Source organism: Falco cherrug, chromosome 10 (assembly GCF_023634085.1).
Source record: "Falco cherrug isolate bFalChe1 chromosome 10, bFalChe1.pri, whole genome shotgun sequence".
Taxonomy (NCBI): Eukaryota; Metazoa; Chordata; class Aves; order Falconiformes; family Falconidae; genus Falco; species Falco cherrug.
The window spans coordinates 1,702,517-1,729,834 of record NC_073706.1 but is presented as its reverse complement, the minus strand read 5'-3'; the positions used below and the strand labels follow the sequence as shown (position 1 = coordinate 1,729,834).

The following is a 27,318-nucleotide window of genomic DNA, read 5'->3' as shown; positions in this document are numbered from 1 at the left end:
AACGGGGAGAAAAAGGAGGGGCTGAGGGTCAACTTTCCACCAGTTTTTTTCAGAGTGAAACAGTGAAAGCAAAAAAAAAAAAAAAAGAAAATAAAAAGAAAGGAGTGAGAAAAAGCAGAAATTCAAGTAGAAAAGAATAGACTGTCTATCCTAGTCATAATTTTGTCAGCTAAAACTTAGTACATGCTTCTTCATTGCTTTCGGGAGGAGGTGATATTTAAAAGCAGGCTGCACTGCAGTCAAATGGGAGTACAAACAACTCCAAAAGCTTTGCCTATGTTCTCTGAAGATCAGCATAACAAGGGAGACCAGCTGCATTGATTTTCATTAGGGCCTGATGAATAGGACAACAGCTTGCTGTTTCGGTAGGACCTAAATATTTAACCTCTTCTACAGGGCATTTAACTTCCAATGTGTTGCTTGGACTTAAAATATTGTGTTTTACTGCTCCATGGCACTGGAGATATTTGTCCTCCTTTACACTCTACTCAGTCCTGCAAAGCTATCTCACTGTCTGGGACGCAGTAAAGTTTTAAAATTCTCTGAACTTTGATATTTTACCTTTTTGCTCTTCTGCATTTATTTGCTCCAGTTTTCTGCTCAACTTCAAACACTTTTTTCAGTGCTGCCAGTGATTTAGATTGTTCTGATTCTGTTTGATGTATCTGGCTCTTCAATTTTTTGTTGCAAATCTTGCTCTTTAGTCTAGTCTACTTGTATCTAAGTTTTTTCTGATGTTATTTTAAATGTTGTATTATCTCTATACACTATTGTGTGATTTTAATGTTAACAAAGTATATTTCCTATGCTGTATTTTTACACTGCTTTATTTGGCTGGCTAAATTATTTTGTTTCCCCATCCAAGTGAGGTAAATAAAATTACTATATAATATTGAAATAGAAAAAAACTTTATCTTGCTGAAACTTTTGTAACTCCTGAAAGATTTTAACGGTTTAGAATTGATTTGTTTTGGGAGTGGTAATATTTCTCTTCAAACTTTGGACTGTAATTCTTTTACTAATTTGCCCTGTAAGTTCTCTCTCTAGCATGTCACAAAAAGGTAACTTTACACTACAGATATCCCAAGTGTCTAATCCTCCATTAGTATTCATAATATTGTATAATTTTGTGCAAGTTTAGCAAGCAACAGTTGCTTTACAGAGTTAACAAGATACAAAATGTAAAGATAATTTGTAATTGCCATTTGCAATACCAACATTTTTCTTCCACCCTGAATTCCTACAGTGTTTTATCAACTTTATCATGACTGCAGTCACTAGAAAACAAACAGTAACATTGTTCATTTTATTACATTTGTGATTTTCTTAAACAGATGCATTTCTTACTGCTTTCCACATTCTCATCTTTTTCTCCCCCCTACATTCTCATCTACATTTTTTTCCCCTACTTTATTTCTCCTTGTATATTATACAGCTCTCTTTCTTTTGACTTTCAGCTATATGATGAAAGAAAAGTGTAGTTCGTTGTGTTCAAATGTGCCTTTGCTGCTTTCTGGCATTTTCACAGTTTGTGGGCTATCCTCTTAATACCAGAAACATTTCTGATGGAGGCAGGAAGGGCTCTCGAGAGGTATTATTTGACTGTAGATCTGCCCCCCCCCCCCCCCCCCCCCCCCCCCAAGGTTATGTACATTTTATTTCAATAGTTTGAAGTCTCTCCAGCCTACATTTTGGGCTGGTTTAGTCACAGTCTCTCTAAAATAAGGTCTTTTGAAGCTGGGGGGGGGGGGGGCGGCTGGGGGTGGGAAATGTACAACTTTTATGGTTTGTGTTGCTTTGGGCTTTTTTTGCCTTGATTTTTTGGGGTTTTGTGGGGTTTGGTTTTTTTGTTTGTTTTTTTTAAGAACACATCTCCGGTTCAGCTTTCCAAATATCAAACCTGCACTTCCCTGTGCATCTTTTTGCAGAACTTTTCACAGAATAAATTTTTTTTTCCTCTGCTGAAGCAGGCTCAGAAAGCTTTCACAAACATTCCAACCCAAATGCAAAAAATACACAAGTGATCACAGATAGGGAAGATAACTTGGGAGGGGGGAAATCTGATTTTTCTTGTACATGGAAAAAAACAGTTCAATGAAAACTGCAGAAGAATTTTGCCAGCTTCATTACAGGTTTGCATCTTTAGTATTCCCTTTAGCTTGTGATGCACAAGTGGACTCACAAGCAGAGCTACACACAGGAATTAGCCTCCAGTATTTTGCAGAATAAAGACCCACTAAAAACATTGACTAGATAGTTAACTCCTCATTAATTAAGTGCCCACACTCATGTGGCATACATAGTTGCACGGAAGAAATATTGCATAACGTTGTTACTTTTTAACAACATTTCTAAAACCAGCAAATTTAATGAAAAAAGCCCACTGACTTCTTGCATAGCATTTGCTTGTGAAATTTGTTTTTCAAATCACACTATTTCTCTTCAATCTTTTTTCACGTGGGTCATTCAAATTTTATTTAGTCTTCAAAGAAGTATATTTAATTAAAGTTACAAGGAAGTAGAAGGCAGCACTGACCAGTGCTCTACTCGGGAAGCAACTCACTAGACTTTTTTCCCCTCTGCATTTTGAAATGCTCATGCCATGAAAAATATCTGTGATGCATTCCCACCTACAAATAACTAGGAAGACATAATAGCATTTAATTCAGCATTTCAAATCCATTCAACGCGATAATTTTGTTTAGCAAAGTATGAAGTATGTGTTCAGCCTGTCAATAGCAGTATCCCAGTTACAAACAAAGCCTGGCCCGAGCGGACACACACAAGCGCGCCTGCCCTTCCTGTGGAGCACATGTGGCACTGGGCTTTGCCAGGTCCTTCTCCAGGTGCCCCAACCAGGCATCCCTGCAGCATCGCGGGGCCAGCCAGGACAGGGAGCGCTGCTGGGGCCGCAGCAGGTACCTTCTGCCAGGGGAACCCCCGGGAAGGCTGCGCCTGGGAACAGCACCCCTGTTTCTTGGTGGCTGTAATATGTTTGCTTAAAGGAAAAACCATAAAGGTGACTGATCCCACTGTGGGGAACCGGCCATGATGGCCCACAGAGAATCATCAGTTGTTACATGCGATAAAATGACAAAGCTCTGGGCTGAGCAGATCTAGTTCACTCCTGTGATCAACTAAAAACATGAGTTAGAAAGAATCTGTACTGACACTTTTCTGAGCCCGAGCCATATAGAATCTACAAAGACTTATTTCCCATCTATCTTTCTTTCTTTTTTTGTTTTGTTTTTAAAAAACATGAAATGGCAGCAATGTCGCACAGATCATCTGAAAGCAATAAGCTTTGCATTTCAGGGGACACAACACATGAAAAAAATTAGTACATCACTACATATTTTCAATATATAGGCATACCCCTAAATAATATCTGTGTATATATTATATAGGGATTCACCTTGAGCTTTTTATCGTTTGCAGATTGAAACTCAAAGCTCATTGTTCCAGCATGTGCTTTCTAAGGGTTTAGAACGGGCTGTAGTAGGTCTGACTCAAAGCCTGACACTGGAGAGAAATTTTACTTATTTTCCTAGAGCTAAAGAGGCTTCAGAGATCTCAGGATTTAGGAAAAAAAAAAAAAAAAAAGAAACAATACCCTTTAAAATAAGGAAATCGAGAGGTAGGTTAAATTGATAGGGAAACTGTGAAATTACTGCATTTGTCTCCCAGATGATGGGTGAGAAGCGTGTCCCCAGCATGCCCTAGCTGAAGTGACCAGCCACCTCCCGGCACAGATTCCAGGATTTGGAAGACCATAATAAAACCGAACACCTAATCATTAGTTAGCATGTAACACAGACCATGTCATTTCCAGCAGTTTTGCTTAGAATTTGTTTTTCTTACTGAAATATTTATTTTCTTTTAAAATTTCTGTAGTAGAAAACCTGAATCAGCCTTTGGGTGGTCTAAAGTAGAACTGTTAGTAGAGCCAGAATAGTTCAGATCTGGGAAATTTTTTAGACCCGGCTTCTACTTCTGGTCACTTCATCTCATTATGCTTTTGTCATCTTGCTGGCAAACCCTTCTGTCATCACATCCCGCCTCCAACCCTGCCAAGTACATTCAGGAACTGAGAGACTCTACAGCTTCTCTTTTGTATTAAAGAGATTGATCTTTGAGAGCTCTTTTTAGACATATTTTTCCATTCCTTCGGTCATTTTAATGGTTTCTCCCAACTCTTTCCACTCAGTTAGTGGTGTTCCTGGAGCATGCTCCAGACATAGCCATACCAATCCCAAATAAGCATTCTTCCTCCATTAGTCCTATTTTCTCATTAAAGAACTCCATTAGCACTTTTGACAACCGTGTTACACCGTGAGCTCATTTCCACCACAGCTCCCAAGCCCTTTTGAGTCACTGTTTTCCAGAACAGCAGAAACTTCCCACTCTGAATGTACAATATTCATTTCTTCTTAGATGTTTGTCCATAACTTTTTCATTCTTAGAATGTGTGTTGCTTTCCTATGTGTAGTTTATCAATTAACATCTCCCAGATACTTGTCTTCATCCTCATTTCCCACTTATGGGCCACAGATGGCTTTTCCTTCTTCCATGAAGAAAGCTGTGCCTCGCAGCACTTTGTAGAGATAGCCCAGATCTCTTGCTGATCTTGCATAGATACACAAGACTGCTCCGACATCTTTCTTCCATATGGTACACGATGTCCACGTCATAGGTTTTCCTACATGGACAAGGGCGATGCAAATCGATCTTCTTATTGTCTATTTCCTAATTTCTAAAAGAGCATATAAGTGCAACAAATTAATTTGCATTAAGTAGCTGCATGCTTTGATGGCTCCAACCGTTATTCGCCCATGCCGCAGTCAGGAGAACACGACCTTGCCTGCATGTGTAAGGAATGTCCAGAAACGTCCATTTCTCCCCATAGTCATCGGTGGCCACGCCAGAAGGGGCTGCCCTCCCCCTCATTCAGCACCTTCTGAGCTGTGCCAGGCTGGCGTGTGTCACCAATGTGCAACGGGCACCTTCAAGCAGAAATTGTGCTTCTTACCAGTCAAAGATTAACACGAGCCAGAACCCTCTAGTCTACGATGTCAAATAGAAGAGTAGGATATTTAGAAGTTCCATTCCACATTGAAAACAAATAAAAGGCATTTATCGTTCTTTCTTAAATATAGCCCTTTAGCCATAGCCCCTTCAAGCCTCCCTTTTGCAGGTCCTTCTGCCATCAGCTAAGGAGAAATTCCTGCCTCCTCTGCAGCACCTGAGGGAAGCAGGGAGTCCCTGAGGGGGCACCTCCCAGCTCTCCCCCACAGCCTGAGCCCAGGTTACAGCTGCAGCACCAGCACCAACCTCAGGCACCAGCAGCGGGGACGAGGCTGCGGACCCGGCTGATTGCTTGAGACCCCAACAGTCCCTCAGAGCATCCTGGGCTGATCAGGAAGTCTGACAACCACAGCTGTACCCATCTTCCATGCACGTACTGCACAGTAGGAACCCTTGCCAACGCTCCATCTCCTATTCCTCACCTGGTTTTCCATCCACCACAAGCAGGCATTGCACGGCACTCAGCACCTCTCCCTGTTCCATTACCTTCTGTGAAACTCTCGGTCCTCTGACTTTCAAGCAAGTTGCTTAAAATTAATCAGCAGCAAAAGCCAGAGCGTGATGTTATTTTGGTTTTATCATCAGATATAAATCGGCTGTTGATCTTATTTATCACATTGCCAGAAGGACTGTTGTTGCCCAAAGGATTTCTGAAGCTAATCCACCATCAGCCTCCACCAGTCACAGATCAAATATCTCACAACTCATACCCTCCTAAAAAAACCAACAACTTCACCTCTTAGATGTCTGGATTGTGACATAAAAGCCATTTTTTTCCTGAATGGATAAACAGAATACAACCCAAGACAACAGAGGCTTGATAGTGAATACAAATGGGAGATCTCCCACACCCCTGTCTGTAAAGCCTGTATCTAGTCATGCACAGGAAGAGAGCAGAAGGATGTGCCAGAAAAGTAATGCCTCTTAATAAAACAGCATGTAAGCTCTTACAGGATAGTACTTTGTATAATTGTGTCCTGGATAAGTATTTCTTATAGTTATGTTGTGGTTTATCACAGCAGGCAGCTAAATGCCACACAGCCACTCACTCACTCCCCCCTGCCAGTGGGACGGGCAGAGAATTGAGGGAAAAAATAGTAAATTCGCGGGCTGAGATAAAGACAGCTTAATAGAACAGAAAACAAAGGAGAAATAATAATAATAACAAAATAATTAGAACATACAAGTGATGTACAGTGCAGTTTCTCATCACCTGCCAGCGATGCCCAGCCAGTTCCCGAGCGGCAGCCCCCAGCCAGTTTCCCCCAGTTTATGCGCTGCGTGATGCCACATGGTTGGGGTGTCCCTGGGGTCAGTGGGGGTCAGCTGTCCCGGCCGTGCCCCATCCCAGCTCCTGGTGCCCCCAGCCTGCTGGCTGTGGGGTGGGCGAGGAGCAGAAGAGTCCTTGACTTAGTACAAACACCAATTAGCAACAACTAAAATATCAATGTGTTATCAGCATCATTCTCATCCTAAATGCAAAACACAGCACTGTGCCAGCTACTAGGAAGAAAATTAACGCTATCCCAGCTTGAAACCAGGACAAGTTGTTTCCCTGAAAAGTGAACTTGGAACAACAGTTTCATGGCTTCCTCTTTCCTACAGTCTTCAAAGACAGACACTTCACTGGCTTCTCATCTTCTGAGAACATACTTATCCTCCTAGAGGCAGTTCCATAAAGCTGGAAAGAATTATATTTCTCCCAAACAAGCTAGGAGAAAGACTTAAACATGCAGAAGATGAGGGACAGCCCAGAACCCTTAAAGAATGCTTTATAACATGCCCTAAATCCCAGTACAAAGGTGGGAGTACATTTTCAAACAGAGTCCTGTCCCTGAAGATGTTAGTAAAAATAAATAAGAAGATTAGAATCATTTAAAAACAGGAAGCAAAATGATAATCTGTGGCAGGCAGATCAAATTCCAAGTAGAGCCTGTAGAGTGCACTGGAAATAATAAACCCCCCTAACAATGCTATGCGTCTCATACATGAGAGCACAACTTGAACTTAAACCAGAAATAACAACACAGAAAAAGTGAAAGGTTCAAGAAAAAAATATTATATTCACTACTGAAGTAAATCCAGATATTAAAAACACTTTCCCTTCTATCAGTCAATCAGAAGAAGCATCAGAGCTCTTTTAAAGCAACTGGTCTAAATAACTTGCCTTCAAGCATGTGACATGCTGGCTGATGAACAGGGAGCTTCTCACAACTGAGATGCACACTCAGCATTGGGAAAGGAGTGCTCTTCCCCCCTGTAGTCCTTAAGGCAGGAATCCAGGATTCCTTCTATAATCATCAGGCTGACTGACTGATCAATGGATCGATCAGCCCACCCAATCTCAACCCCAGTTTCACCCCATACTGGTGGAATCAGTTGCTCCTTTGGGGAAGGCTAGACAACCAGTTTAAAGAAGGTGCTAATTGTTAAGCTGGTGAAGCTGGGTGGGAAGCTCATTCTCAATAAGACATGGAATAGCTAGATAGTTGCTAATAACCTAAATGACTAATTGGACTATAAGGACATTATATGTGCTTTGGCTTGACTCGGTTCCTAGAAAAAAACTGAAGCAGAAAATAGAGAACTTGATTAAAAAATAACTAGTGGAGTGGAGTAAAAAAAAGAGTGGAGTAAGGAAATTATTTGGCATCAGCAAGGTCACTAAAGAAATACTACCTCTGCTCCTAATGAAAAATTAGAAAATTGAACAGAAAAGCCATGTAGATAACTGAAGAATTGGGAGGAGAGTAATTTATACTTAGTAATTCTATGGGCTGAGCCTGTTCATCTGAGCTGGGAGAATATGAGGAAACTACCTCTCAGGAGGGGCAAAAAAATGAAAACAAAAGCATTTTCCACAGTGAAGAGGAAGGTTTAGAAGGATGCAGGTCCTAGAAACTGAAACTAAACAAATCTAGAGTAACAAAGTACCAGACATTTTATCACTTGGTTTAATTAAGAATTAAGCAGTGAAATCCAGGAAAGGTCTGCAGCCTGTCATGGAAGAAGTCAGGCCATGGATCACAGCAGCCTTGTTTGCTTTTGTGAGCCTGTAGCTTCATTACGGCTTTGCGCTCTCCTAGATATTTAGCAGCGCGGTTTATCCACTCTTAGAAGCTAGAGGCTTCTAGCTACTTTCTCAAGAGCTCTTATAAACCATCAGTTTACTAGTCACTTCTAAATCCGTCGTAGGCTCTGTTACAAGGCAGCGTCCATGAGACGAGTCACCAGCACCTCATCGTTCATACTGATCACTACAAATAGCCAGACAAATCATTGATTCTCTGTGCCTTTTCCACTTGAGCAGCACAACAACTCCCATCACTCAGAGTTGCTTCTTTTGACATTAGTTGTGTCTAAGTATTTCAGTTATTACACTCTATTTTTAATTTTTAAATTCACTCCATCCTCAGTTGTGGCATCTAATGTGTGTCTGACAACTGGGACGCAGATCCATATTTGCTTTATAGGCACCATCACACTGGGTAGTTTTAAAGAAGGTGTAGTTTTGTCTGGCTTTGGTGGGGGGTTTTAATCTGTGTTAGTTTTGAGTATGAAAAGTGGCATAGCAGGCTGACTGACAGACATATGTCTAATTCATTCCTAAATGTCTCTGACTTTGGAGACTGAGTAATTATCTCCAGGCAAGCTATTCCAGTGCTTCCCTATCCTCAATGTTGCAAAGATTTTCCCTATGTCTCATCTCAACCTTTTCTCCTGTAATTCAAACCTCTTTTTGTTGTCCTGACCATCCTGAGCAAAGAATGCAGCACCTGAGCAGGTAGGGGTGGCTCCGAATGAGCGATAGAAGGAAGAGCAAGCAAGTAATTTATAGTTATAGTGACTGTGACGGACAAGTTTTTCTTCTAATCAGACTCTTCCTTTTTAGTCCAAACACAGTTGATCTCTGAGCCCCAGTGAGTCTTGGTTCTAGCTGCCATAAAGAGTGATTCTCACCCTTTTTGCCATCCTGAAATCTGAGCTATGACGGCCCAGTGGACTCAGCTGAACATCCTCAGGATGGAAATTTATTTTCTTCCTTTTCAACCCATCCCAGCTCAAGTGGTTTTGGTCTAAACAGTGTGATATACAGCCTAATTACAGGGGGGGTAATAGATAAGTGTAGCTGCAGAGAGAAAAATAAACACAGGGTGGTTTGAAAGAGTGTGCTGAGCTATCCCCTTCCCTGCGTACACACACAGAGAATTAAAAATGACTGCATTTATATATTTCTACAAAAATAACACATACAGCATCTGTAAATCAGGGCTTTTAGACATATACAAGCCAAATTATGCGTGTCATTGCATAGTCCTGCACATTGCAAATCTTTTTGGATTGGCTGTGTGCCTCGTTTGTCTTTAATTGTTTTTAGCCATCAAGCAGCCCCAAGCGGCTGCAGGTCATAGCAAGGGTCGATGCAGCCCATACAACTTTTGCAACTGCATCTGTGTGTATGGTTATGAGACACAGATGAAGGAAAGCGTCAGCTTTCTTCCATTGATCAAATTATGACTATTCTTAACAGGAACAGACTGTAGAGGATGCCATCAGTTTCATATTGCTGCTTTTTTTATATATATATATGAGGTACTCAAAAACATGAAAACTGTAAAGCCTTCTGCTTCAGTTAATGAAATGCATGTGCCCAAAACTTCAGGAACAGCACCCATGCAGCATCTGAGCACTGTAGTGCTCTGGGATTTGAGGACTGCCTTCCATCAGGCTTTGATCACCCCGTTCCCCCAGTGTTTGATAGCTGTGCTCCTGCAGAATTCAGTTACCGAGGTCCTCCGGGACCTGAGGACTTGAAGGATGACTGTTATGTTATTCTTGCTTTACCGAAGGAGCAGGTAACATTAGACACCAGTCTAATGGAGGAGGTCTAATTGGAATCTCCTCCTGTGCAACCTGCTCTAGGAGAACCTGCTTCAGCAGGAGGTTGAACTAAATGGTCTCCAGAGGTGCCTTCCAACCTGACCGTGCTGGGATTCTGGGATTCTGACACAAGAAGAGTAAAGCTCAAAGTCAGTATGACTGAGTTTACTAGAGATGGAACATGCCTCAGATACTCTCAGAAATGCCTTCCTTTTTCAAAGTTAAGAGGGAAGCTTGAAGCAATTTTCACTGTAGCTCATTTTACTTTTACCAAAAATACAGTAAACCAGTTTGATGCAACCAAGGAAATGAGGGAATGGTATATGTTCGTAAGGTGCTTTTAAAACCATGCAGTTAGATGTGATAACAGTGTATTAGTATTCAGGCATCCTTAAAAAATTCAAGAATATTTGACGCTAAAGCATTGTTTCTAGGCATAGAACAAGATCCTTTTGCCTGATCATGTTCAGGCTTATCACAAATGTAAATGAAATGTTCTCATATTTGTCATCAACATGTATGAGGGGATGAAGGCCCACACCACCTTCCACATGAAGTCATGTCAAGTGGAGTATAAAGAAATTGGGTGTCTAGGACACTATCCTGGGAGACATTGCTAGATCGTATGTTATCTCAAGCAATGACATTTTGTAATGATTTTATGGTTCTTTGCTGCCATCCATTTTAATTTAAATGCATTTTTGTTCTACATGGGCAATGAAATTTGGACACAATCCTCTAAATGAACACCAGTATCTGCATACAATATAAATGCTTTCATAGCTCTGTTACAAATACTCCTCTTGATAAACCCTGGGACTGAATTTGCTTTTTTCACAGCTGCATCACATTATCACTCTTGGTCACGCTGTAATCAATACAGCCAGTTCTTCCCTTTCTAACATTTGAAATCCAGAAGCCATTAACTTCAGAAATTTTTTTGCCCTCAAGCTTCAGTGTTTGAACTTGGCCTTTGCACTGTTGCATCTCATCCAGTTTCACTGCTTCATTCCTCAGGATCATCCAGCTGGAGATGATGAGGACAAGGTAGGGAAACAATGGAAAAGTGCAAAAGGAAAAAGAATTAAATGCATGAAAGGTAGGAGAAATGTGTCCAAAGAAAATTCTGTGTCAAAAGCAACCGGGCACAGTGGATCACTGGAAATGAAAGAAAACAAAAGGTAGACAGAAAATAGAAATAAAAGCAGCAAGAAGGGTAAACTGAGTTCAATAGCTTAAAAAAATGTTAAAATTGCGCAGAAACTTAACATACTACATCAAACACAACAGAAGTCTCTCTGGTGCACTTACCTCTGTACAACATATACAATTCATTTTAGTAAACTGATTGTGGGTTTGGTATACAGAAGCTCGAGAAAAGACAGTGCCCTTTGTGCTAGGCTCCTATACCGGGGAATGAAAAAAGTAATACACAAAAGACCAGAGAAAAGAGTCTGAAAGACAGAAACGGAATGAGAATGAATTGAGAGAAGCCCTCCAATGCCACCTGCCCGTTCGTCTTTGGTCAATAGTATTTTATAGCTCTGTTGAAGCAGAAAAGAAGCCGAAATTTGGATGTGACACATTTTAATCCTAGAAATTCGTGCCAGTTGTTTGTTTAAAGCCAAGTTAAGATTACACCATTTTGTGCAGGTAAATAAGGATATACACCTGTTTTATGCAAAGGGAAAGCCGAGCCTCACAGCCACCCAGCCAGGGCAGGGAGGAGCCGGTGCAGCACGGCACGTGGTGGGCGCAGACAGTGGGAACACGGGCTTGTCTGGCAGCAGTTTGGGCAGGCTGATGGATGAAATCCCTGAGCAAAAGGCATGTAACCACCCAGCTTCACCTGCAGTATGGGCTCCAGGGCAATTTCTGGAATACCTAAGGGAAAATATGTAGGCTGGAGGACAAACTTAGCCAATAGCACTAAGTAGGGGTATTAGAGGAGAACTATAAAATTAGCCTCAACTATTACCCTTGAAAGAAAAAAGACTTGGACCTAAGTTTGCCTCAAGTCTGAAAACGGTTGCTTGTCAGCTACAGCCATGTCTATCTTCACAGACAGCACACGGAGCATTTCTTACCCAAACTGAGGTTCTGTTTATACCCAAGCACCACAACCGTGCACTTCAGTTTTTTTAAACAAGTTAAGATGCAAGGGTAGAACATGAAATAATGAACAAAGTATCAGACTGGAACAGATTCTCGAAATATGGAACCTGTTTTCTACAACCATGGGCAATTGTTTAAAAGAAAAGTAAAGTTAGACTGGGAGACGCCCAGAAAAAAGTACACAAATGGGACAATCAGATAGTGACATTTCCCCCACCCCTTGACTAACACAAAATAGATATTGGGGGGCAGGGGAAGGGGGGATCAGGAATCATTGTCACTTATAAATACATTATCGTGTTCAGAACAAAAATGTTATGGTTTTTGTAAAATGCATTTGTTCAATGATTTTAGTTGTTATGTGCAAGGGATCCACATAAACGTAAATCTGCATTCCTGATTCCATATCAAAGCCCATTGGTAAGTGGAATTAACATTGCCCTGGTGGCTTCCAGAACAGCTGAGTTTGGCAGAACTCTGATGCTGTGGTAATTATAAATGCAAGCGATTGGAACTAGTGACAAGCAAACCCTGCAGAGATGTGCCCATGCAAGCAGACACAAACAGCAGGTCTGGCAGTAGCCAGGAAAGTTATCTCCAGGCAATGCAACGGTATTTATCATACTCATCTAGCTGTACTGAAGAAAAGGAAAACTTGGACTATTTTGAGGATTTCCTATGATGATCAGTAGCAGATGGGGATATACAGGATATTTCCCACAGGAAAAAGCCTTTTGTACAGACCCTGCACTTAAGGTCAAAGGGATGCGATGGATGTGTGACAAGGAGACCCAGCGCACTCCATTTCATCCTTGCCGTGTGTTGTGAGGTCATAAAACTACTTTTGCTGTGATGGCTGCTGACAGTTAGGTGGTTAGGTTACAGTTATGTTTAAGTGAAAGAAGCACGTTCAGCATCGTGCGTAGGGGGCTGCCAACAGGGAAGACGTGCTGGAGTTCAGCAGCCGAGCAGTGAATCGCAGTGCTTAACCCTCAGAGCAAAGGTACGCGGGAGCCATGCTTGAGTCTGCGTGAGACCTCTGTGGATGGTGCAGTGACAGTGGTGACAGCGCTCATAGCACCCAGGAGAAGGGTACGGCCATTGGGTCCTGCCCTCAGGGAGCGCCCCAGGCACCCCCTGAGCCCCGCACCCCTGGGAACGCACGCTGTTGGGGCACTACATCACCGGCGAGGGATCTGCGGGAGGGGGTTAGCAGGCTCAGTGTGATCCAGGACAGGGCTGAGCCCAGCGTTGGCATCAAGAGATAGCTGTGGGAGATAACGACAAAGAGCCCCTGCTGCAGGTGGAAGCCCCTACATGCCGAACTCCAAAGCTCACTGGGGGCTGAGATCTGGGAACTTGCAGAGAGACTGCCAGGGCTCCTCTGGGCCTGCGCGCTGCCCAGCCGCACAGACACCCAGCCGCACAGACGGACACCCAGCCGCACAGACGGACACCCAGCCGCACAGACAGACACCCAGCCGCACAGACAGACACCCAGCCGCACAGACGGACACCCAGCCGCACAGACAGACACCCAGCCGCACAGACGGACACCCAGCCGCACAGACGGACACCCAGCCGCACGGACGGACACCCAGCCGCACGGACAGACACCCAGCCGCACGGACGGACACCCAGCCGCACGGACAGACACCCAGCCGCACAGACACCCAGCCGCACAGACGGACACCCAGCCGCACAGACACCCAGCCGCACAGACGGACACCCAGCCGCACAGACGGACACCCAGCCGCACAGACACCCAGCCGCACAGACGGACACCCAGCCGCACAGACAGACACCCAGCCGCACAGACACCCAGCCGCACAGACGGACACCCAGCCGCACAGACGGACACCCAGCCGCACAGACAGACACCCAGCCGCACAGACGGACACCCAGCCGCACAGACGGACACCCAGCCGCACGGACGGACACCCAGCCGCACGGACAGACACCCAGCCGCACGGACGGACACCCAGCCGCACGGACAGACACCCAGCCGCACAGACACCCAGCCGCACAGACGGACACCCAGCCGCACAGACGGACACCCAGCCGCACAGACAGACACCCAGCCGCACAGACGGACACCCAGCCGCACAGACAGACACCCAGCCGCACAGACAGACACCCAGCCGCACAGACACCCAGCCGCACAGACGGACACCCAGCCGCACAGACAGACACCCAGCCGCACAGACGGACACCCAGCCGCACAGACGGACACCCAGCCGCACAGACAGACACCCAGCCGCACAGACGGACACCCAGCCGCACAGACGGACACCCAGCCGCACAGACGGACACCCAGCCGCACAGACACCCAGCCGCACAGACACCCAGCCGCACAGACAGACACCCAGCCGCACAGACACCCAGCCGCACAGACAGACACCCAGCCGCACAGACAGACACCCAGCCGCACAGACACCCAGCCGCACAGACGGACACCCAGCCGCACAGACGGACACCCAGCCGCACGGACAGACACCCAGCCGCACGGACGGACACCCAGCCGCACAGACAGACACCCAGCCGCACAGACACCCAGCCGCACAGACGGACACCCAGCCGCACGGACGGACACCCAGCCGCACGGACAGACACCCAGCCGCACAGACACCCAGCCGCACAGACGGACACCCAGCCGCACAGACGGACACCCAGCCGCACAGACAGACACCCAGCCGCACAGACGGACACCCAGCCGCACAGACACCCAGCCGCACAGACGGACACCCAGCCGCACAGACAGACACCCAGCCGCACAGACGGACACCCAGCCGCACAGACGGACACCCAGCCGCACAGACAGACACCCAGCCGCACAGACACCCAGCCGCACAGACGGACACCCAGCCGCACAGACAGACACCCAGCCGCACAGACGGACACCCAGCCGCACAGACGGACACCCAGCCGCACAGACGGACACCCAGCCGCACAGACAGACACCCAGCCGCACAGACACCCAGCCGCACGGCTGCACAGCCACCCAGGCACACAACTGCACAGCCGCACAGCCAAGGAGGCGCGGAGAATAGCCAGGGTGACTCAGGCAGTCAATGGAGCAGGGAGATATAAACAGATGAAGTACTTGATGTCTTCCCCAGACTGGTCAGGCTGAAAATTAAAAGGACAATTAATTTCTATATGGCAATTAAGCAGGGAGGTGTGGAAGGGCTCTACAATTGCAATAATAGGTCAACTTGTCACGAACCTACAAAGAGATGGACACGCGCTGATTGTGGAGGATAACTATGTATTGGACTTAGCAGTTCAAAAAGTTCCACTCAGTTTTATTTCCTCCAGCTGCAAGAGTTAGAGGGTTAATAATCACACCAAATGGTTACAACTTCAAAAATCTCAAATTTTTAAAAAAATCAAACTGAAAAAATGTGTAATCCCCTCCTTTCACAGCTAACAAGAAGGCCAAACTTGTGTCAATTGCTCTAAGCATATTTTTTTCTAACAGATCACCAGATATTTGCTCTTAATCATTTGATTCAGTTTCATTGTAGCTTTCTAACCACAAGTTAGTTTTCTGAATACTGGGGGTTTTTCATTTCAGCTTTGTTTCTTGTGGAGCTTTACCCATAATTTCTGAACTTACAGAAATCTGTTTTCTCAAAGTCCGCTGGATTAGTTTGCTCCCCTCTCTCCTTTGGTTCTGAAGACTAAATTCTGTTCAAACATCTGTGTCTGCTCTTAATGGTTCTACACCATGAGAATTTTCTATGCAGTAATGTCTACTTTGCTGTTGTAACCTTCTGCTACTAATCTTGCTGCTTTCGGAGATTCCAGGTTTCTTATCCGTAATCATCAGTTTTACTACACATATGCTGTTATTTGCTTGCTGTGTTCTCTGAACGCTGTTCAGAGTTCCCTGTTGCACACATCTAGCAGTCTACGCTGCTCCAAGGTGTGTTACCTTTTTCAGATAAAATGTATATTCACCAATATATACGTTTTCCAGGTTCAGTCACTCAAAGGCTGTAAAATTCCTCCCACCTAAGTGCTTTTGGCAACCCACTCTCTGCCCCCCATGTGCACAAGAATTCAAATCAACACATGCAGCTAGGTTTGCATTTTAACACTAGAGTGTACTCGCATGTCACCCTGAAGCGAACACATGCAAGCTGTAGAATTTTACTATTTTGTTGCATTTGCACAGGCACAATTGCATTCATTGGCAGTTTTGCTGAGATAAAGCCAAGGAACTACAATGGAAACAACATTCTGGGACAGAAGAAGTTTACCTAAACAGTACTTTGGGGGCATGTTGACATGGTCTCCAACAGACAGTCATGTGCCAGCTGTGCCAGTACGCCAGATGGGCAGCATGCACTGACCTGTAAGGCATAGGTATGTTCCACAGCGTATCCTGCGACTAGGCTAAAAAGTTGCTTAAGAAAGCAAAACCCACAGCATGAACACCACATGTGCAAATATAAACAGCTTCCAGCTCACAGCTTGCTCTCTTCACTCCAGCTGAGAGCAGGGGAAAAATTAAAGCCCAAATGTCTACATTTACCTGTCCTAGACATGCCGTGTACCACAGAACAGTTTGGGTGGGAGGGGACCTGAAAGGCCACCCAAGTCCAACCCACCTGCAGGGAGCAGGGACGTCTTCAACCACACTGGGTTGCTCAGCGCCCCCTCCAACCTGACCTTGAACATTTCCAGGAACGGGGCATCCACCACCACCTGACATTTGCTAGGTCAGGAACCTAGCCTGATTTTATTATTTTTTTTTAATGCAGAAGAGATACCCTTTTATCATTTTCCCCACTTCTTTTCACAGAAGATGCCCAAACCTGACTGAGATTTCTTGATGCTTTCTAAAGACTGTTCTAACACACCCTTATATATGTAGATAACTGTTTAGGTCATAACCATAAAAATTCAGGTCCCAATTAGAACTTCTTTTTACGTAACTAATTTTACCAAGCTGATTATCCCTGCTGATGTTCATATTCTAGGCATATGCTTAAAATTCAAAAAGAACTGAATAATGGCTTGTGTTCCCAAAAGCTGGTCTACGTTTCCAAATGCGCAGTTGGTCAAATAAAATACCTTACTTAAAGAAATCTTAGCTTGTTTAGCATTTAAGTATGCTGATTTTCACAGGATCTGGGCATACAGGGAAGGAAGGAATTTTTTACAGTGAGGGCGGTGAAAGAGCAGCACTTGCTTCCCTATATGTTCATCTCCCCTACTGGAAAGCTCTGAGCTCGGATGCATCCGCCTCGGCTGCAGCTTGTGCAGATGTCCCTGAATCACCGGGGGTCCAGCCCAGGTGCCCCGCAGACCCTGGCAGGACCCCGCCGAGGCTGGGTCCTGGCGGTGCAGCTGCAGCCAGCGAGGTGAGCGGTGTCGACGCTCTTCCCACCAGCATGGCCGGTGGGACAGGCTGGAGAAACCAGTGAAGCACATGGAATGGGGTGCAGCGTGCAGCCTCTCCAGGGAGTGGGGTCAGTGGAGGCTGTAAAAGCAGGTGTCACACAGACCCGGCTTAGCAGCAGCAGTTAGACTGAAGCTCTTCCAATGCAGCAACTCTGCATATCTTAACTCTCTGGTAATTAAGTAATTACAACCAGATTAACAGCTCAAAACATTTGGTTTCACTCCCTCTTCTTACTGCTCCTAGTGGCTTTTCACTGCCCCAAAGCCAGGCACAAATCTGGAGGCTGCAGTGCCCCAGGGGAGGCTCCCCTACCTCTGACACAGCACAAAACTAATGCAGATGGAAATAAAATCAACCTCAACCACGTAAAAAGGCACCAGGACGGGGACACGCACTGTGCACCCTGCAGAGCTGCACTGCTCACGCGGGGCTCGGCCAGGGCCGTTGGCTTTCCTCCAAGGCCCACAGCCACATCCTGCAGAGCTCAGGCTTCTCCATAAACATGCTTAAATTCCCTAGAATTCATTACATCTCAGAAGTTATTAAGTACATACTAAACCCTAAGACCCATAAATGATTTACAGCACTGGGTGTTCTATAACTTGCATGAGTTATGGCTATGATTTACCATAGGACCAGAGCAGCCACATCAGTGTATAATAAAACAAGACAGTTCTTCAATGACTTGTTTCAAAATGGCAAAAACTAATAGGAAACATAATTTGTGGGTTTGTTTTAAATTATTGTCATTTTTCCAGGTTTTGTAGCACAAATTTTTAAACGAGGTTTTCTGGGAAAAATCTGATGATGTGATTGAGCCAGGCAAAAGTGACTGCAGCAGTTCTTCCCCCCTTGGTCACACAATACACAGCACTAAGCCTCAGTGGCAAGAACACACAGCTTTTGGGAAATCTGAACCTTTTGAGAAAAGAACTGGGGTGGTGGGGGGTGTTAGAAAACAAAAGGCCATCTGTGAGAGTTACATTTAAGGCAGCATTGTTCCCACTCGGACAACTGCAATCTTAGGTGTGCTGGTATCAGAGACAAAGGGTTGGAAGCAAAGGAATTGTCAGAGGTACATTGCTAAAGCTGCACAGCATGACAGAAAGCCATTGCTGAGATTTGTATCCTTGCGTCTCTCCTGTGTGCAGGTTTTGACCAATTTGGTTTTCATAACAATGGAATTTTTCCTCCACAGGATGGAAAGCAAGAACCTCTTCCTAAGCCTATTGCTCTGCTACAGTTTGCTGAGAGCTGCCGCTTCCCACATGGTGATTGAGGAGAAGACGGAATGCAGCCTCTCGAAGAGCAACAAAATGCACCTCTCGGATCTCCCACCCATCTCCATAGTCGGTTGGTAAAACCTGCCATTCGGTGCCAAATCAGCAAGGTTTGCAGCAAACACAGCCGTGGGTTGCTGTGGGCTGCTTGGCCAGCTGACCACAGCGTGGCAATTGCACCCCAGTGCCTCAGAGTACGCGGAGCTGCAGTGGCAACACGGCCACAGCAGCTAAGAACGGCAACAAGGCAAACCACAGTTTAGAGCAAAAAACTAAACAACTAACTAAATACATAAATTTGTTTCATCTTACAGATTTTGCTTCAGCTCCTCTCATACTGTAAGTGTTTTTATGTTAGAGAAGTGTTCTGCCGTTAATACGGGCATTAGCCTTCCAGTACTCCAGAAAGTCTAGTGCAAAGAGAAGAAGTCAACCTAACTTTTTGGGGTTTTTAGGATCTGCTCTTGTGGCTGAGAACTCAACAGTTCTCTAAGGTGTTCATTTAGTGTAAGGTATTAATTAAATATAAATTCAATCTCAATTTACTTTCATGCCAAACAATTTTTAACCAGGGGAAGAAAAGAGCACTGCAGAGGATAGCCAGGGCTCATCCCTTCACCCAGGACAGGACCAGCGATGTCGCTGCTGTTACGGGCCGGTGAGCAGCTGTCCTGTTAGGGCAGTCCCTTGTCAGGGCAATGCTTACCCATTCACAAATTTTTGTCCTAGTGTCTGCCCTAACTCTTTCAATGTAATTTAAGCCAACTTTTTCCTTCCAAGAAAGGATAATTAGCTGCAGAACATCATCCATAACTGTATCAAAAATATAACAGATCAAAAAATAAAGCTTCTCGTGGTTAGCTTCTTTCCACAGGCTTTTAGGAATTTTGCTTAAAGCAGGTTGGGTTCTTACCTGGCTGCCTGTATTTTCTCTGCACGCTTGCTGAGGACAATAATTCTTTAAGGAGAAGGAGTTGCCCCACACATGCATTTCCAATGAAAGCTGAACCTTCGAATCCCGAGTTAACTCAAGGTTGCTTAACTGCAAGCTTAGTAAAGCTGATGCTGTTCCGCAGCTTCCCAAGCTATTCCATCTCATAGTCCTTGTGATCCTAGATGCCTTCAGTCTCACACTTCCAATAACTTTATTATTCCACTTAAAATCAGAGATACAAAATGCATTCCCTTCAGCTGATTTCACTTATCTTCTCACAAAAATGTGCCTGTGCCTTAAACATGGCAGGTGGGCAGGGCCATGCCATATCACTTTGCCAACCGCATTCATCTGAGCAGCATGCTCAGCAAATATCCACGATTTAAAGCAAATATCGCGAGTGTTTAGATAACCACAGCCACCCTTCCCCTCCTGATAATATCAATTTCTTTATAATTTATTGCTTATAATCTGTCATGCTGATATACATAATCTATTTTTATATTAGCCAACAGAAAGATTTCTCATCAGATCAGTTTAAACATTTTGGATAGACCTTCCTATCCCAGTGACATTTCTTTATACCAAGTCCAGTTCCTTCTGGTTGCCCACACACAGCAGAGATGCAGGCAGTCATGTTATGGCTCCAGTTTTAAATGTTGCCATAGCCATGCTTGAGTAATGAAATTCATTTGCAATCAGCTGTTTACACACCTATCAATCAATCAATCAATCAATCAATCAATCTATCAGAGTGCTCGTGGTACCAACTCAAATTCAATAAAAACCAAGATGGAATTAAAAGGTAAGCAGAGAATTTGTTAGCATCGGCTGGTAAAATACTCAATCATTAATTAATACACGCTTTTTATAGCTCTTCAAATTGCAGTTGTATCAACAGGGCTCAGCGGTGCGTGCTATCAGTATCTTCACAAGCCTGTTATGTTGTCCTGTATCGTCACAGCCGAGCTGTATAAGGAGCTGGCCCGCTGGGCAGCTGTTGGAAATGCAGTAGGTAGAGGAATATGAGATTAGAGGCCAGCTGGGAAAAGCAAGGGTTTTACCCAACCCAGAAGAGACAACTACAGCATTCACTTGTCAAAAAAGGCATCTCTGCATCTCCCTCTCATCTGCCCACTGAGCATCGTTTTCTTCACCAAATTCCCCGGAACAATCAAAGCATGTTTACATCATGCCAATATTTAAATCTCTGCTCGGTCACTTCATATAACCTTTCACTGAATGTTGTTGAAACAGTTTTCTAGATGGAGCAATCCAGACAATCCTGTACAATTGTACTGCAGAAAATTAAATTCATGTAGAATTAAATGGCTTACAAGCATCTTGGTTAGAATCAGAAAGTTTCAAAGGGCAGCATAACAAAGCTGGCATAATCTGCCAGCTGGAACTGGATCCAAACCACTAATCCTAGTTAGAGCAAGGCCCCCGTAAAGACATGCTCTTATTAAATGGCAATAACTTTATGTTCTTGAAGTATAGTTTTCCTTCCCACTGTTTCTTAGAAGTGTATAACCCTACCTAAAATGACAAAAGGATAATAAATGAAACTCCCCAAAATAGCCTAAAATATGTATTCTTCATTCTGTAAATCCTGGCAATCATTAAATATTCAAAAAGATATGGAGAGCAAACACTAGAATAGACAAGGGTCTATCATTCATTGGTGGGCATATGTAAATTTTTCATCCCAGTCTTTTGTTACATACAGGTAGCACTTATTACAGACCTCACACTCACAGAATAAAGATATTAAACATACCATACCAGATTAGGGAGCTGGGAAGTGTCTCACACTTGAACAGTCTTGCAGGGTTGATCCCAAGAGAAGTCTTAGTCACGGAGTTTATACGTAGTAATAAACAGCGTTAGAGTTGGAATGATAATAATGACAATAACAACTGCAGTAAATGCTATTAGACTTCAAGGGATAATAGGAGGAAGTTCACAAATATTAGCGATTTGATCTAAAGAAAAAAAGAAGTTACATCGGGCATAATCTGAACACACACACGCTAAATTTACCAGATCCAAGATTCAACTCTACAAATATTCACAAACCTTCCAAAGCTACAGGCACACTAATGAAACGCCTTTGCAAGTCATGTTCTGTAAAACAAGGCGGTGGGTGAAAAAGGACCAAAATGAAGAAGGAAAGGTGGGATCATACAGATGAAGAGTTTATGCCAAATCAGCAAAGAGGTTTTTGCTTGCGAAAACCAGCGTACGCTCATTAATGCCTGCAAAACTATGCAGGTAACACCAACTATTAAGAGGAAAAAAAATACAGGATTCTAAAGGTTTTTCCCATTTTTATTCATGTGACTAATGTGCATAAGTAACCCTACCTTTTATACAGAGACCTTTAATTTTATTTCTCTGAAATTATTTTTCTTGCTCACACCTGACCAAACAATGTGTGAAAAAGCCCTTCCAGAGCCCTGCCACCAGCACCCCTCTGCCTCGCCGAGCCCCCTGCCCACGTGCGTCTGGACCCGCTGGTGCAGGGGGGTCACCTCCTAGAGGCGACGTGCGTGGTGACAAGGTGGCTGTGCAGGTTGTCTGCCTTCTCTCCCACAAAAATACTATTAAGCATCTCAATTAAATAACACATGATGTAAAATTGATTTAATATTATGTTGTGCTCTTCTCTTTGAAGACTTAACTAAAAGATCCCAGAAAGTCAGCAGGAAAGAGGCAGAGAACAAGAAATCCTCCAAGGTAGGTGGCTGTTCAGAGAACTCTGCTGAATTAGAGCGGTTTCTTACTTCTGCAGTTTTCCTCAGTGTGCTCATTTGCAAGGCTTTTACTGCCATACCCCAATTTAAATAATTGACATACAATTTGAAGCTCTAAATACTGTAAAAACAGATGCAAAACATTAATGGTGGAAAGAAAACTGTGTGATCTTAGATTACTCAGAGGTGGTTGTTTGGGTTTGAAGGGTCGTCTTGGGTATGATTTCGCTTTTGGTTTTTACAGACCTCTTTTACACAAAAGTTACTTTAACCTTGAGCTGATTTAATTATTTGTAAATTTATCGAGGCATCTGCCATAAAGAGGGACCATTCCCAGCCGCACTGTGTGGGTTCACCCTCAGGCTCTGCAGCCCAGGGGCACAGGCTTTCTGTCTGCTGGGTTTTAACTGCAGGTGCTGAAACATTAAAGCAGAGGCATACAAAGAAGCTGGTACTTGGTTGAAAATGTTAGCTAATGATTTTACCAGATCAGTAAATTCAGATTGATGGATTTCCTCAATGTGATGTTACCCATAGGTCTCGAATGTAAAGTATTACAGGGTCCAGTACTTCAGAGATTGCCTAGAAGAGTAGAAAATAGCATTTTTACTTTATTTTTAATGTGTTGTGATAGCCATTTATAGCCAAACCAGTCACTGCTGCAAGCAGAAACGTTTCAAGGTCCTTTTCCTTTCTAATTGACTCCCTGTGCCAATAACCCTCCTAGAAACACTTCCTGAACTCCTGGGATGACCCAGGCTCAAAAGGATGTCATTTAGTTCCATTTAGTTCCTTCAGCTCAAAGCAGGATATTCTTGTGACCAAACTTTGCCAAAGTATTTTGGCTTAAAGGCTCCTAAAGCACTTAGAGACCACTTAACACTTTACCTTAAAACTGAAACTCCTGAGGAACTCCCGAGCTGAAGTGTAGGGTGCCTGTGGCTGGAGGGCTGCAGCGATCTCCCCTGGTCCCAGGCACACGCTGACCAACCCCAAGTTTTCCACCTTTCCAAAGCACGGACAGATGAGTGGCACTCCCTGGGTAGGCTGAGAGATCTTCTTCAGCTCACTTACCCGTGTCTGTAGTTAATTCCCGTGCACAAATCTGGTGGCACAGAGTTACCGAGCTCCAACAGTAGCTCCAACAGATTGGTAGGGAGGCTTCACTCTTTCCTTTGAAAAGTCTGGGGATCCAAGAGTAATTCCTTACTTTATGTTACTTGTAACGTCATTACCTTTGCAGATTCTTCCATCCCTTCCTTCACTGCTGCCACATGCTTCCCTACAGAGCATTTCCCAATGCTCTAGCCAGTCACGTTTCCAGCTGCTCAGAATGGGGGGCTCAGGAGGTTTACCATGTTGTTCAGGAGGTTGGTCCCCAGCCAGTGTTTCCCGTGATCCAGTCCCACCACACCTCTGCACTGCTGCTAACACAGGTCTCACTGCTGGCAACCGCCTGCTCATCTCCAGCCAGCTCCTCTCACAGTTTGCTTTCATTGCACCTATGCTTTATCCTGACCCACACCCATGTCACCTTTATGTGAATTTCCATGTGTTTTCTTCTAGAAAAATGCTGAGCTGAAGATATCTCCAAAACCAAGGCCCACACCAGCTGCTGACTGTGTGCCAAACTTCAAAACCTGCAAACCGCACTTGAATTCATGTTGTAACTACTGTGCTTTGTGCAAATGCCGTATTTTTCAGACCATCTGCCAATGTCTAATGTTAAACCCAAAGTGCTAAGCCAAACTGGGAACGCAATAAGGCTTCTGTCTTTCTTAGTTTCTCAAGCATATATTGCAAACTGCCCCATGTGTATAGCAATGAAAGTAGAGAGCTTTGAAGCTGGAGGCTTGGATTTGCCCCTCTTAAAACCAAACAAACAATGGCAATTTTTTTTCATGGGGTTAATGCTACCATAGATAGGAAGTTTTTTGAGGGAGCAGACAACCAAGGAGATGGACATTGAAGAGGAATTTTCAGCAAAACTGACCTACATTTTAAGAAGAATTCTTGGTTCCTGTTGGTTTGGGGGTTTCTTGTTTGATTGGGATTTTGGGTGTTTGTTTTTGTGGGTTTTTTAAGGATTGCATTAACCACAGACTGCAGCATTGCCTAACCAGCACTAAAAAACCTGTGCCAATGGCACGCAAACAGCCTCACTAGAGCAGTGAAGTGAAGGACACGAGCCTGGGTTTGCCACAGGGACCACACAGCACCAGCTCCCAGCACCAGCTCCCAGCACCGCCAAAACATCACACTGAAAACGCAGGCTTCAGGGTTAACTGGCTTCCCACAGGAACACGGATTCAGGACTTTGAGGAAGAAAGGAAAGATCAGCAAAAAATGAATGTGTATCCCACATGTACTCTTGAAGAAGGCCATTACAATCAGTCTGTCTTTCCCCGCCCATTCTTACTACGGGCAACTCCCAGCACCTACCCCAAGCATGAATCCAGCTGGCAGCCTCCATGTGCTGCATGCAACCCGCGCCCAGAGGGAGCAAAAAACTTACCGAACGCCATACCAATCCTCCAAGGCTCATAAACAGCTCTAGAGGTACAGGTGAAGCAAACAGGTGTCTAGAAGACATCTTTCTCTTGTTCTTGAAGCTCTCTGCCTTACCCTTGAGATACCCGAGATGGCACAGGAAGGAACCTGTGGTTACACTGCCAGCAGCGGGGTGCGTGCTCACGGGGGAGCCGGGGGGAGCAGACCCAGAAGCTGTCCCCAACATCGAAGACTCTTCATCTGCCAAACTCCAGCTTTTACTTCTTACCTCCTCTGCTCTGTATCCACAATGTTCCTTGCCCCCATCTTCTACACTTTTTTCTTCTGTGGGCCTTTCTTGGTTTTAGTATTTTCCCTTCATCCCACTGCTATTGCCAGTGTCCACAGGAGCCGCGTGCACCCCCAGGGCTAAAACTGCATCCTCCATGTTCACTCCACCTGCCAACCAGATGGCTGCACCCATGTCCACACCAAAGATCTTCAGCTTTCACAATCAGATATTTTCTAACCATTAATTTTCTAATCCCAATCCTGAATTTTCTAATGCTCTCTGCATGTCTAATTGAGAAGAAAATTCTTTACTGATTTATTTCTAAACATGGATGAAGGCTATAAAAATCTTCTAGGCAGGCAGGCAAAGATGACACAGATGACACTCCGAAAAGGCTCAAGCCAGATGAAGGTTTTTTTCTTCTAATAATAATCAGCCCAAACCTCAGAGCTCAAAACATAGCTCAAACTTTGACAGAAATGTTTGTTCATCTTAGAGATGTATACAGATGACAGATTAATCTACAAAAGGGCCCAAATAAGGACAGGATGTCATTGTGTTACTCATCTTTTATAAAATACATCAGTTGTCAGATATGATGCAAGCTTGCATTCTTTTAAACGTATATGTCTTTTAATCAGATATCCTGGCTCAGGAACCTGTGAGCCATTCCATTATGATAAAAAGAGGATGAGAAGGGAAAATGATACATTACAATGGGCTTAGGAAACAGAATTGGGCCGCTTCTTTTACTAGGTGAAGATTTAGGTTCCCATCAAGTTGTTTCCAAACTCTTGTAACTATGAGAAGTTGTTGTTGGTTCACACTAAAATCGTATCAATAATCACACAACAACAACTCATATGGAAAAAATACCATTTTCTTACCAACTGATGAGAAATTTATATTTTACCAGGGTGGAGGGGAGCAGAAGGAGAAGAAAGGGAAGGAAGGAGAGCCAGAAATCAAAGAGACAGCTGTTCTCTAGACAGCAGCTCCCACTCCAGCTTTGCAGAATCCCAGAATGGTTGAGGCTGGCAGGAACTCTGAAAGTCATCTGGTCCAACCCCTGCTCAAGCAGGGCCACCCAGGGCTGCTTGCCCAGGGCCATGTCCAGACAGCTTTGGAATACCTCCGAGGAGGAGCCCCCCAGCCTCCCCAGGCAGCCTGTGACAGTGCTCAGTCACCCTCACTATTAAAAAAAAGTTTCCCAATGTTTGACTCTCTCCAGCGTGTCCACGTCTCTTCTGCTGGGGAGCCCCAAACTGGACACAGCACTCCAGGTGCAGCCTCACCAGTGGTGAGCGGCGGGGAAGGATCATCTCCCTGACCCGCTGGCAAGAGTCTTCCTGTCGCAGCCAGACACCGCCTGCGGTCGCGTTCAGCTGGTGTCGCCAGGAGCCCCAGGTCCCTCCCCGCCAAGCTGCCTCCCGGCCAGGGGACCGGGGTCACTCCTGCCCAGGTGCAGGGCTGCGTCTCCTCCTCGAGCTGCCGGAGGGTCCTGCCGGACTTTCTCCAGACCCTCACAGCCCCGGCCGGCGGCACGTCCCTCTGGCGCGTCGGCCGCTCCTCGCGGTTGTGTGTCACCTGCAGGTGCTGAGGGCATGCTCCCCCTCGTCACCCAGGGCATTAATGAAGACGTGGCCACAGCTCGGGGCTGTCGGCTGGGAGGGGAAGGGCCGAGCCCACAGCGAGGAGCTGGGGGCGGGGGGCGGGGAAGGCAGAGCCACCGAGCACCGGGTGCTGCATGGCCGCAATGAGGGAAAGGGAAAGATCCTTTCACACGACAGTGAGGGTATTTGCTTTTCAACACATATGCACATACTTTTTGGTATAGCATTTATATGTAGTGCATTTTGAGTAATTTGGTTTATTGATAAGCCTTCTACGTAACTGGAATTTATTAGAAAGGAGTTATGCTTTCTTTGCCATTTATCTATCACACCAAAGAATATATATAATCACATACTCTGAAATGGTTATTAGCCTTAACGACTTTACTTTTCTGGGTAATGATCATGTTGCTTGAGGTTTTTTTAAGATACAGAAATCAGTAAAACATGTACACCTAA

The 27,318-nt window shown here is 44.7% G+C and overlaps 1 protein-coding gene across 3 annotated transcripts; it reads left to right on the top strand.

Moving 5' to 3' along the window:
• Positions 1-106: 106 nt before the first annotated feature.
• Positions 107-27,318, top strand: LOC129736994 (agouti-signaling protein-like). 3 transcript variants are annotated; one of them, XM_055722911.1, is made up of 4 exons: positions 107-365; positions 18,693-18,847; positions 22,386-22,447; positions 24,031-27,318. In XM_055722911.1, exons 2-4 carry the CDS (start codon positions 18,694-18,696, stop codon positions 24,205-24,207), a joined length of 393 nt encoding a protein of 130 aa, XP_055578886.1. In that variant the 5' UTR covers positions 107-365; position 18,693; the 3' UTR covers positions 24,208-27,318. The 3 variants fall into 3 exon arrangements, with proteins under 3 accessions (XP_055578886.1, XP_055578887.1, XP_055578885.1); XM_055722912.1 differs by lacking the exon at positions 107-365 and adding an exon at positions 18,530-18,569; XM_055722910.1 differs by lacking the exon at positions 107-365 and having other exon boundaries at positions 18,673-18,847.

Excerpts from the sequence above, each read along its gene's own strand:
- LOC129736994 (XM_055722910.1), top strand. The coding sequence starts at position 18,673 with ATGGAATTTTTCCTCCACAGGATGGAAAGCAAGAACCTCTTCCTAAGC. Across the intron at positions 18,848-22,385 it reads CCCACCCATCTCCATAGTCG|ACTTAACTAAAAGATCCCAG; the intron begins GTTGGTAAAACC and ends TTCTCTTTGAAG. Across the intron at positions 22,448-24,030 it reads AGAACAAGAAATCCTCCAAG|AAAAATGCTGAGCTGAAGAT; the intron begins GTAGGTGGCTGT and ends GTTTTCTTCTAG.